At 35.6% G+C, this 12,875-nt stretch overlaps 1 protein-coding gene across 1 annotated transcript; it reads left to right on the forward strand.

The window, feature by feature from the left end:
• Positions 1 to 2,282: 2,282 nt before the first annotated feature.
• Positions 2,283 to 4,808, forward strand: LOC113312290. The gene is made up of 4 exons (XM_026561052.1): positions 2,283 to 2,484; positions 2,572 to 3,413; positions 3,564 to 3,892; positions 4,094 to 4,808. Exons 1-4 carry the CDS (start codon positions 2,283 to 2,285, stop codon positions 4,806 to 4,808), a joined length of 2,088 nt encoding a protein of 695 aa, XP_026416837.1.
• Positions 4,809 to 12,875: the final 8,067 nt, after the last annotated feature.

A 12,875-nucleotide genomic window follows, 5' to 3' on the forward strand; every position in this document is an offset into this window, starting at 1 on the left:
ACTCAAAAGGAGTATGCCAGGACGCTGCAAATTTTTTGAAGAAAGCTCATGAGAAGCCTTATTTCGTTGACAAACTCAATGACATTCGTAAAACTATCTCAATTGCTGCTTCAAATAAGGAGTCTGCTTCTTCACTTATCAAAACTCCAGCTGTGAAAAAGATCCATAAGAAATCTGTCAAGATGAATGTTTTTGTCCCCCCGAAGGACGGAGAATCCATAAATCTTGAATCTTTACTCAAGGGAGAAGATGTCTTGCCTATAGAAGACAGTAGACTTGGAAAACGCCACAGAGCTGGTGAAGCTATATCATCTAATACTACTACATCCGAGACTTCCTCGCACAACAGCATTTCGATTCCAATCATGGCTCCCATAAATGCTCAAGAGATCATAACCGGAGTTAATCAGACAACACAGTCGCACAAGGGAGATCAGGTACTACAACTTTCTTCTATTTTTAAAACTCTTATTCTTTTCCTGCATTTAATAATTATCTGCTCACGTTATTTTTTATTACCCTCTCAGCATTTATTAGTTATCATCAACTACCAATTAGATACCCTAATTGCATTAATTATTTACATGCAAATTTCACGTTAGTTTTAAAGCTTTCATGCATATTTAAATTAGTCAGTCTTAGGAAAAATTTTACTTTGCTTTGTTTCTTTCATCTGTTCATCTTTTTTCACAATATGAAAGCTATTTTCTGGAATGTCCAAGGTCTCAATAACCCTGCCACCAGAGATCATTTAAGGGATTTGATTAAAACCCAAGATCCTGATATCATCTTTTTATGTGAAACCAAAATACATGAAGACAAGATGAGAACTCTACTTGCTCCATTCATATTTCCTAACATGAAATTTCTTCAGCCAATCGGGTTATCTGGGGGATTAGCTCTTCTATGGAAAAATGGGTTTATTTGTGATATTGTTAGCTGTGAGAACAACATGATACATGTTGTTATTCAAAGTGATCCTAGCAAGCCAGAATTACTCCTTTCCTGTATGTATGGGTACTGTGACTATGCTAAGAAGAAAACACAATGGGACTTCATCAAGGATATTGGTCTTAATATTTCTCAGCCTTGGGTTCTCCTGGGAGATTTAAATTTCCACATTTTAGATACTTCTTCATCTGCCTCTTCTTCAGGAGATGGTCTTGTTAATTATATTATCCATGAAGTTGGATTACAGGACTTGGGTTTCATAGGCAGAGAGCATACTTGGTCAAACAACAATTTGGGCACAAGGAGGAAAAGATCTAGATTAGACATGACTTTGGGTAATGCATAATGGAATTCTTCTTTTCCTGACTCTAAGATCCTTCATCTGAATCAACTAGGCAGTGATCACTGTCCCATTCTTCTTGTTAAAGATTATTCTCATCCAAAATTATGGAAGCCATTTAAATTTTCCTCTCTTGGCTACAAGATAGAACTTGTTCATTAGAGATTGTCAAAGCTTGGGAAAAAACATTTAATGGATCACCAGGATATAAGCTTGTCAAGAGACTACAATTCACAAGAATTATTTTATCTAAATGGAATAGAGATCACTTTGGAGACATAAACCAAAATGTAGACAATCTGCAAAATGAGCTCTCCTCCATACAAGCTCTTCCTCATTCAGAAGCTAACACTGCTAAAGCTTTGGAAATATCTAAGAACTACAAAGATGGCATAATATTCAGCATGACTTCCACAAACAAAAATCTAGAGATAATTTCTTCAAAGATCAAGACTACAACACCAAGTACTTCCATACTCTTCACAAAAGGAAAAGGGCTAGAAATAAAATAGACTCTTTAAAAGATTCTAATGATAACTGGTTTCATTCTAGGGATGACATAGCTAACTTGTTAACTAATCATTTCAAAAACATCAGTTCTACTTCCTCTCCTATTATTGAAGAAAGTCATTACAGTCTCATTCCAACACTAGTCACTGAAGAAGATAACTTAAAACTCCTTGCTCCTCCATCTGATGAAGAAATATTTAAAACACTTAAGACTATGGAGAACTGGTCAGACCCTGGACCAAAAGGATTTCAAGCAGGATTTTATAAGTCATAATGGACTATTGTTGGTAGTGATGTGTGTGCTATGGTCAAACAGTTCTTCTTTTCTAAACACATGCTTAAGCAAATAAACAAGACTTACATCTCTTTGATTCCAAAGAAGAATAAGCCTTGTACCCCAGCTGAGTTTAGACCTATTAATCTTTGTAATACTTCTTACAATATTATATCAAAGATTTTGGTCAGCAGAATGAAGCCCATAATGGAGAAAATAATCTCTCCTTATCAAGCAGTTTATGTCTCAGGTAGATTAATCAATGATAACACTATCATTTCTCATGAGATAATACACTCTATGAAGAAGAAAGACGGACAGAATGGATGGTTGGCACTCAAGTTAGATATGTCAAAAGCTTTTGACAGACTTGAATGGCCTTTTATTATGAAGATTCTCAAGAGTTTTGGTTTCTCAGAAGATTGGTGTCAACTAATTCACTAGTGCATCAGTATCACATCTTTATCTGTACTTCTGAATGGATCTCCTTGCACAGATTTCAAATCCACAAGAGGAATTAGACAAGGTGATCCCCTATCTCCTTACCTTTTTATTCTCGCTATGGAATGGTTTTCAAGGACTATGGTAGCAACACATCACTCAAACAGCATTCAAGGGATCTCAGTAGCTAGAGGAGCTCCACCAATTAATCATTTGCTATTTGTAGATGATTGCCTCATTTTTACTCATGCAAATTTAACCAGTGTGAATAATCTCTTACAAGTCTTGCAGGATTTTAGTTCACAATCTGGTCAAGTCATTAATTTTGACAAATCTTCCATTCATTACAACAACAACACGGACCCTGGGATTTGTGACACTTTAAGCAACATTCTAGGTGTTCAACCTATGAATAAAAATGAGAAATACTTGGGTTCTCCATTAATTATTGGCAGATCTAAAGTGAAAGCTTTTGAAGATATCCAATTGGCATTTGAAAGAAGGCTACGGAATTGGCAAGGCACAACTATGCACCAGTCTGGCAGATCCACAATGGTTAAAGCTGTTCTTAATTCTATACCCATGTATCAGATGAGTACATTCAAGATGCCAAAACAACTGCTCAAGAAACTAGATTCTATACAAAGGAAATTTTTTTGGGGATACAAAACAAACAAAGGTATAAATCTTATAGCTTGGCAAAACATGTGCTTATCTAAAGATCTGGGAGGATTAGCTTTTAGGGATCTAAAAATGCTGAATCATGCTCTTCTTGCTAAATTAGCATGGAGAATACGCAATAATTCTAACCATCTTCTTGGAAATTTTCTGAAAGCAAAATATCACAAGCATGAGGATTTTCTACATCTTTATGGTGAAAGGAGCAATTCTTCTTGGGTCTGAAAAGGTATAGAATTGGGTTTATCAGTAATTCAGCAGCATTGTGTTATGGAAGTTAACAATGGCAAGTCTACTAGAATATGTACAGACAAATGGATAATAGGGTTACATCAAACTGTTGAGCCCTTGCACCACTCTCATTATCAGTTTGTTTTTGTCAGTGAGCTTATTCAGACAAACTCCAATGATTGGGATATTCAACTGCTCAACTTATTATTCTCTCCTGAAAATGTAGCTAGAATCACTAGAATGCAGCTATCTCTTTCAGAAGAAGATACCCTGAGATGGTCCCCTTCAAAAGATGGAAACTTTTCAGTTAAATCCACTTATAACAAACTAATGGAGGTAAGGGTGCAAAATCAAGTTGCGATATGCACAGTTCCTAAGCCTATTTGGAAAGCACTATGGAAAATGAAACTACCACACAGGGTCAAGCTCTTCATCTGGAAGTGTCTTAAAAATGCTATTCCAACAAGGCAAAGATTATCTCAATTTAATTATCTGGAGGAATATCATTGCAGCATCTGTAGTCATGAAGAAGAATCCTTATTTCATATGCTTCTCACCTGCAATCATTTTAAAGCCGTGTGGAGAATTCTTAATATCAACATAGATCAAGTAGTCATCAACTGTCAAAATATCTAGCAATGGATCACTTCCTGGTTTGTTGGTATCAGAAACACAAATACTGCAGATAATGAATACTGGAGATCTTTGCTGATGTTTGGCTGCTGGGTCATTTGGAAGGAGAGATGCGACTGCGTTTTCCAGGATAAAGCTCTAAACCCCAACAATACAGTTGCAAGAATAAAGCATTACATGTCTCAACTAAGTTTCAATCATATTAGGGTGAATAGCTTAGAAGGAAATCCTATAACTAGCACAGGGATTCCTAACAGTAGTTCTAGGGATGTCAATACCGTTAAAGTCTTTGTAGATGCTTCTTTCAATAACTTAACTAATGAGTGTGGCACTGGCATGGTTATTTGTGATTGTACAGGTGCAGTCACAGGTGTCAAAGGATCCTATGCAACTGGAGTAAGAGATTCAGAGACAGGGGAGTGCATGGCTGTAATGGAAGCTTTAAGCTGGATCAAAGAGAAGGGTTTCCAGAAGATCGACATTGTAGCTGATGCTGAAACTGTCGTGAAACATATCACTATGGAAGAACTTTTCGTTAGTTGGGAAAATAGGAAAATCATTAGAAACATTAAGTCCATTTTATCTTCTTTTAATTTTTGCTCCATCACTCATGTTAAAAGAGGTGGAATTTTTTTGGCTGATCTCATTTCTAAGAAAACTAGAAGGGATAAACAGTCAATGGAAGAGTTTTATAACTCTGCCCTTTGTATTGAAACTTTTTTAGAAAGGCATATTGAGCCTTCTCAATAAATAAATTTCTTTTGCAGGGGAAATAATAGGGAAAAGTAAGAGATAGAGAAGGAGAAGAACTTGATATTGATAAAGAGGCATCAAACTATTACATACATATAATGTTCTCTTATATACATGAAAGCGAAGACCTATTCATCTAATGGACCGCACATCCATGGGCCATAGGCCCTATAACACTCCCCTTGTGCGGTTCAATAACAAAGCTTTATACATAGTGCTTCACATATAGTGTTTTAAATGTAGTTCTTCAAATGTTGTTCTCTCCTTGATGACTTGTGCTGAAATCAGTTGCCTCATTAAAACCTTGACAAGGGAAAAACACAATGGGAAAAAACATTATTACAACTCTTCACATGTTGTCTCGTACTTTACATGTAGTTCATCACATGCAATATGATCTTCAAAGACCGACATGTCTAAGTTAATTGCCTCGTTAAAACTTCTTTATGAGAATTCAGAGGGGAAAAACCTGAACTAAAGAAAGAGTACAATATTAAGAAAACTTAGAACATAGTTGGATGCGTATACGTTGCCTCATTAAAACCTTGACAAGGGAAAACCCAGTGGGACAAAACCTTGACGAAGGGAAAAGAGTACAACGTGACAGATGTAAGTAAAGGTGATCCGTTGCAGATGATCACTTTGCTCCGTTGAAGTTGATTAGTTGCTTCACAACTCATAAGGCAGAAAATCCTTGTGGGGAAGACAATAGCCTTAGTTAGCAAATTACTTCCTGGTGTTTGTTGTTGTATCATTAAAAACCTTGCCGAGTATTAAAACCCTGTGGGAAAAAGCAAGCTCGGTGAAGGAAAATAGTTCAACACACCATTAGATGCTCCCCCTGATGTCAGACAATTTTCATCAATCTAATGCAGTCAAAAGGAGTTTATCACACTTTACTTTGGTGACTTGAATGTTAATAAGACCCTGTTGTTGATTCTGGAAGTTCGTTGCTTAAGAGAATATCGTGTTTCATTTCTTTGATTAAGATATTTTCAGTAATATCAACGCGATCGTTGTGTCTTCAACGTTCAACATACTTGATGTTTTTAGTGTTGTCTCGCTAAAAACCTTGTCGAGTAACAAAACCCTTTGGGAAAAACTATTCTCAATCGAAGGGAAAAAGAGTACAACACAACTTCAATTTCGAAGTAAAATATGTCGACATCATATCCTTGGATCCTTCCCCTGATGTCGGCATCTCCCTATGATTACTTTCAGAGTTGTTCCAGATAGTTCCTTTAGTCATGTAGTTTTCGAAACTGAATATCGATAATGACTTAGAAAATACTCTATCATATCTCCCCTGATTTACTTTCGTTGGAGAAGATATTATTGTTCCTTCATAATCAACAACTTTTGGATTGCACTTTCATTAGCATTCATTTTTATGTCCTTGTAGGGATTTTTTTTTTTTATGTCAATGGTTACTTTTGAGTACATGATTACATTCACTATACCATTCCAATGACGTTGCGTTGGCGCTGAGCTATATCTAGCTAACAAGTTCCCCGAGGATGTAAAATTTAATCGAGTACATTATTATACTAAGTACAAAAATGCGTCTACTATACTTAGATATGGGAATTTCATCTCCCAACACATCTTCGTCATCTTCCTTTAGACGAAATGGTCTCTTACTTACATTTGAACCTCGACTAATCATGGGAGTGCTATCAGGATGCATGTCTTTGTTAAATTTCCTGAAAACTTTAGACATATGCAAACTGGTGGAATAATATACCACAAGCTCAGTATTCTTTCGACCTTTCCCCAGACTTTTCATCTTAAATTCGAATTTCAAATAGCTTTTAAGGTCTCTTATTACATCAAGAGTACCCATCATGTCTGTACCATCGACATAGATAGCTACAATTCCAAATCAGGAACTTTCTTGTGAATACGCAAGGAAAAATAACTTACTTGTTTATCCCCTCCAAATCAAATAATCACTTAGACGGGTATACCACATCCGCCTGATTGCTTCAATCTATAAGTGAGCGTTATATCTAACTGTAAACGCACTATGTGGTTTAGAGTCACTTAATTTGGGCAACAAAAGGCTATCAAGTACTTTTGTAAATATCTTCTATCTCTTGATTCTTTCAGAGATACGTAACAACCACATACATATGCTGCATTTCAAGTCCTTTTGAAATTACCAAGCTAACTAAGTAGCGGAACATTATAAAGTTCATTACAAGAGAACAGTTCCTGGGCTTTGTGAGAAACCTCGCGCCACAAGGCGAGTCTTTATACTTTAAGACTGCTTTCCTCTCATTATGCTTTGTGACAAAATAATCATGTATGTCCAATAGGCTTTACACTTGGTTGGTTAGCACTACCACACCAAATACCTGTATATTTTTCAAAGAACCAAGTTCTACCTGGATTATATAGGCCAAATATGGTCTTCGCTGACATTAAGCAATAAGAAGCATGGTTCGATCTCGTCGTGCTCTATTTATTGAGCAACTATATATAAAAATAATCATTAATATGTTCGCACGATCTTTCCATTGACTCGTGTGTGTTCTCATAATCCTTTAGGATTTCATTGTTCTCTGGAATCATTAAACTTCGGAGCGTCCTCCAGTATTGATTCATGGACATAGTCAAAGACAATCAAATGAGATGGTTTCATTAATGATACAAATTAGGTTGTGCCTTACTCATCTACTTCCTTTCTAGGTGAGCATTGATCGAACCTGGTGGTCTCTCCATCTTCGTTTGTCACTTCACATTTACATTTATGGAGTACAAGAATCAATATGAGATACAGTGGGAACACACCACGACAATTCCTGTCGTTCCCTTAGAAAATACTTTTTCTTATCTCCCCTGACGACGGGAAAACTGTCTCATTAAAATGACAACCCGCAAATATAGCGGTAAGAGATCTCCCGCCAAAAAGGTTTAAAATGCGGATAATTATTGGGAACTCATTTCCAACATAACTACTTAACAGTTTTAAAGACCCATCATAGTACGATGTGGAGTCGTAATGGCACATATATAGTGCAACCAAAAATGCGTAAGAACACGAATGTCAGGCTTAAATCCAGTTACCAACTGGTACGCAAAAAAGGTTGACTAACATTGAGTTCTAAAACGAATTAAGTAAAGATGCGTGTAATATTGCATATTCCCCAAGCAGTTAAAGGTAGGTTTGTACGCATAACCATTCCTTAGGCACCATCTGTAACCTTTGATGATAGCCTTTGCGAGACCATGGGGTATAGGATGTTCTACCTTGATCCTATTAAACATGGAGTAACCATCAAGTCCTTTTGATGTATACTCTCTAGATAATACTGTAAAATATGTGCTAGCAGTTTTCCAAACGCAAATTTCTTGGGAACTATAATTAGTCCAAAATGTCAAAACATTCACCAGAGTCATAAGTCACTTTAATGGTCCGCATTATATTTTTCTGAATGTCACCTTGTTTTCTTTTAAATTTTACCATTTGCATCTTAGGATGGTCTCGATCCTGTTTTACTGAAGACTTTGAAAGATGAGTGATATGCTTTCTTACCTAAAAGCATAATGAGAAGGGGGTTGTGCATCTAGTACTTTAGAAAACACTTATTGAGAGATATGTCGTCACTTCGCATTCTGTCAATCTTTTTCCCATTGTCTCGTCCACTCAAACACAGTGATGTACGTATCATTCCTTTCAAAATGAAACATCATGTCACAACCAAAGTGCCTTTATGGTTATTTCAAAGCCTGTATGATACAATTCCCAACATTTCATCGTTGGAGTCAATATGGATTTAATAATCTAAATACTATAGTGATTTACATTTCACTAGGTTGACTCATTAATTTCTCTAAGATATATTTCCTTCCAAATATATTAGAGACTATAAAAGATGCAATCAATTACATTCTCATCATTGTGAGTTTCCATATGATATCCACTTGCATGGGTATCTTTGGAATTTAACAAGGTGATTAGCTCTCGGTACATATAGAGCTTTTGTGACTTTTAATCTTTGTTCCATCTTGGAAACAAAATTTGAGCATTGCTTCGCTCGATGATCCAATATCGTAGCCACATTACAAAGAATAAGTTCAAAAACTAGTGTACATTCCTTAAATTAGTGGGAGAAAAACCACTATCAGTTAGACGTTGAATCTTTAGAGATTTAATAAGTGGTGTGGCCTTATTCATAACAAAAGTGGGATTTAACTCAAGTACTTTAGAGTAAATATATGTTACGTTTCTGAGGGGATGATATATATTTTCATCCAAATATATCTCAAGTGTATTAGAAAATTAATGTCTCTTGGAAATGATGTACTTTTAATTCCATAAATGCAGACAATGTATAAAGTTCAACTGAATAAGATAGTCAATTGGCTAAGCATGGTTCTTGTTGCCATAAATTTGATGTTTAAAGTATGACCTCCCTCTGGAAATCGATTGTTACTATGGTACCCGCATTGATACCAGTAGAAATATTCATTCCCAACTCTTTCCTTTTGATGTGAGATAGAATAACATCTTATCTTGATCCCATGTTTGGTTGATACCTGTACTTTGGTGTTATTACTACCTGAGAAAATAATACATATTTCTCTCATATATGTATATGTTCGTTTTCACATGCTTCACATGAGTCAGTATGTCTAACCCTCATTACTTTGGGGTTTTTCATTTTCAATGTTGCTACGATTAGCTTAGTTTGAGAAATTTCTTTATCTCAACAGGACAAAAGAATCTCACTTCGCATGTCAACCACTTACTTTAGGTTGAATATATTACTGAAGATATTGAATCTCTTTTTGGCATACTTCAAGATAGACTGGTTTGCTAGTACCATGAATGAAGTAGAAAAATAGAAAAAATAATAATTTCCGACTCATATCGCCCTTTGTAAGTGCTTCCACAAAAACTGGAATGCATGTGCTTAGAAACATAAGGTATATTTAGCTCCACCTAGACGGTGCTTTTTCATTGGCAGAAGGTTTTATGAAGGAATATGTTCACTTCTCACAAAAAAAAATGATTTCCACATAAAAAAAAATAGTAATGGTTCTCGAGTACTTTTGGATCCAATATGTTATTTTTGAGTCGAGTTGGGACCAACCGTAAAGTGCCAAAATAAAGAACATTAAAATAAATAATTTTAGTATAATAATCCCCAAACCAAATTTCTTTATGGTCAAAATGGATTTTTAGAGACCAAATTTCTTGATGGTTCTAAAGGTTAATCGGTTAAGTCAGAAATCCATCCAATAATCATAATTCAGTTAACAGTCAAAGTTGATAGTCAATAACCAACCAATGATAATAACCCGGTTAATAATTAATAATACTTAGTCAATTGCCAACAATAACGTCATAACATTTTAATAGTACAGACATTACAAAAAAAAAACAATGTGAAAAATAACACGGAACATGGAATGGTGCATAAGTTACAATTTATTTATTGATTTAATACAAACAAAATGAATGAACATTCAATAAAAACGGACGTTATAATTAATTAAACAAATAATAAAAGCAGACGTTACAACTAATTAAACAAATAATAAAAACAAACGTTGTTTTGTAGTGGATGGGAAAGATAAAGAGACACAAAGAGAAAGAAGATTCCATTCCCTAGAGTTAGTATATGTTACGTCCTTTATATACAATAGGAATAAGGCCCTAGCTACTATTGGGACGCACATCCATGGGCTAAAGCCCTACAATACTCCCCCTTGTGCGGTCCAATATAACTTCATATGCAGTACTTCACACACAGTGCTTCAGATGTAGGTCTTCAAATGTAGTTCTCTTCTTGATGACTATTGTATCTAAGACAATTGTTCCATTAAAACTGTAACAAGGAAAAACCCAGTGGGAAAAAATCTTGGTAAAACTCTTCACATGTAGTACTTCACATGTTGTCTCGTATTTTACATGTAGTTCACATATAATACGATCTTCAAAGATCGACGAGTCTAAGTTAATTGCCTTGTTAAAACTTCGTCAGGAAAACCCAGAGGGACAAAACCTAAACTAAAGAAAATGAGTACAATATTAAGCAAACTTAGAACATAGTTGGACTCAAATATGTTGCCTCATTAAAACATTGACAAGGAAAACCCAGTGGGATAAAACCTTGACGAAGGAAAAAGAGTACAACGTGACAGATGCAAGTAAAGGTGATCCTTTGCAGATGATCACTTTGCTCCGTTGAAGTTGATTAGTTGCTACATAACTCTTAAGGCAGAAAATCCTCTTGGGAAAGACAATAGCCTCAGTTGGGAAATTTCTTCTCGGTGTTTGTTGTTTGCCCATAAAAACCTTGCCGATTAACAAAACCCCGTGGAAAAAAGCAACCTAGGTGAAGGAAAATAGTTCAACAAACCATTAGATGCTCCCCCTGCTGTCAGACAATTTTCATTAGTCTAACGCAGACAAAAGGAGTTTATCACACTTTGCTTTGGTGACTTGAATGTTTATAAGACCATGTTGTTGATTCTGGAAGTACATTGCTTAACATACTATCGCGTTTCATTTATTTGATTCGTATATTTTCAGTAATATCAACGACGATCTTTATGTCTTCAATGTTCAACATACTTGATGTTTTTAGTGTTATCCCGCTAAAAACCTTGTCGAGTAACAAAACCCTTTGTGAAAAACTATTCTCGATCGAAGGGAAAAAGAGTACAACACAGCTTCAATTTCGAAGTAAAATATGTCGACATCATATCCTTGGATCCTCCCCTGACGTCGGCATCACCCCCTGATTACTTTCAGAGTTGTTCCAGACAGTTCATTTAGTCATGTGCTTTTCGAAACTGAATATCGGTAATGACCTAGAAAATAGTCTACCATATCTCCCCTGATTACTTTCTTTGGAGAAGAGATTACCGTTCCTTCATAATCAACAACTTTTGGATTGCAGTTCCTTTAGGATTCCTTTTTATGTCTTTGCAGGGATAAAACAAACTCATGTCAAAGGTTACTTTTAAGTACATGATTACTTTCACTGTACCATTCCAATGACGCTGCGTTGGCGCTGAGCTATATCTAGCTAACAAGTTCCATGAGGATGTAAAATTTAATCGAGTACATTATTATACTAAGTACAACAATGCGTCTATTGTACTTAGATATGGGAATTTCATCTCCCAACACAACTTTGTCATCTTCCTTTGGACGAAATGGTCACTTACTTACATTTGAACCTCGACTAATCATGGGAGTACTATCAACATGCATGTCTTTGTTAAATTTCCTGACAACTTTAGACATATGAAAACTGGTGGAATAATATACCACAAGCTCAGTATTCGGTCGAGCTTTACCCAGATTTTTCATCTCAAATTCAGATTTCAAATAGCTTTTAAGGTCTCTTATTACATCAAGAGTACCCATCATGTATGTACCATCGACACAAATGGTTATAATTCCAAATCAGGAACTTTCTTGTGAATACGCAAGAAATAAAAAAAGAACTTATACTTGTCTATCCCCTTCAAATCAAATAACCACTTAGACGGGTGTACCACATCCGCCTGATTGCTTGAATCTATAAGTGAGCGTTCTATCTAACTGTAAACGCACTATGTGGTTTAGAGTCATTTGATTTGGGCAACAAAAGTCTATCAAGTACTTTTGTAAGTATCTTCTATCTCTTGATTCTTTAAGAGATACGTAACAACCACATACATATGCTGCATTTCAAGTCCTTTTGAAATTACCAAGCTAACTAAATAGCGGAACTCTATAACGTTCATGATAAGAGAACAATTCCAGGGCTTTGTGAGAAACCTTGCGCCACAAGGTGAGTCTTTGTATTTCAATACTACTTTCTTCTCATTATGCTTTATGACAAATCAATCATGTATGTCCAATAGGATTTACACTTGGTTGGTTAGCACTACCACACCAAATACCTGTATATTTGCCAAAGAACTAAGTTCTACCTGGATTGTGTAGGCCAAATATGCTATTTATTTGAAATTAATCAAAATAAAGCATGGTTCGATCTCACTGTGCTCTACTTCTGGAGCAACTATTTATGGATTATATCATCACTGTGCACGTATGAT

This window comes from Papaver somniferum, chromosome 9, assembly GCF_003573695.1.
Source record: "Papaver somniferum cultivar HN1 chromosome 9, ASM357369v1, whole genome shotgun sequence".
Classification (NCBI taxonomy): domain Eukaryota; kingdom Viridiplantae; phylum Streptophyta; class Magnoliopsida; order Ranunculales; family Papaveraceae; genus Papaver; species Papaver somniferum.

Bases quoted from the DNA above. Each gene is read 5' to 3' on its own strand.
- LOC113312290 (XM_026561052.1), top strand. From the start codon at position 2,283: ATGGAGAAAATAATCTCTCCTTATCAAGCAGTTTATGTCTCAGGTAGA. The intron at 2,485-2,571 runs GTTTCTCAGAAG...CTCCTTGCACAG, and splicing joins GAAGATTCTCAAGAGTTTTG to ATTTCAAATCCACAAGAGGA. The intron at 3,414-3,563 runs GTCTGAAAAGGT...TCTCATTATCAG, and splicing joins AAAGGAGCAATTCTTCTTGG to TTTGTTTTTGTCAGTGAGCT.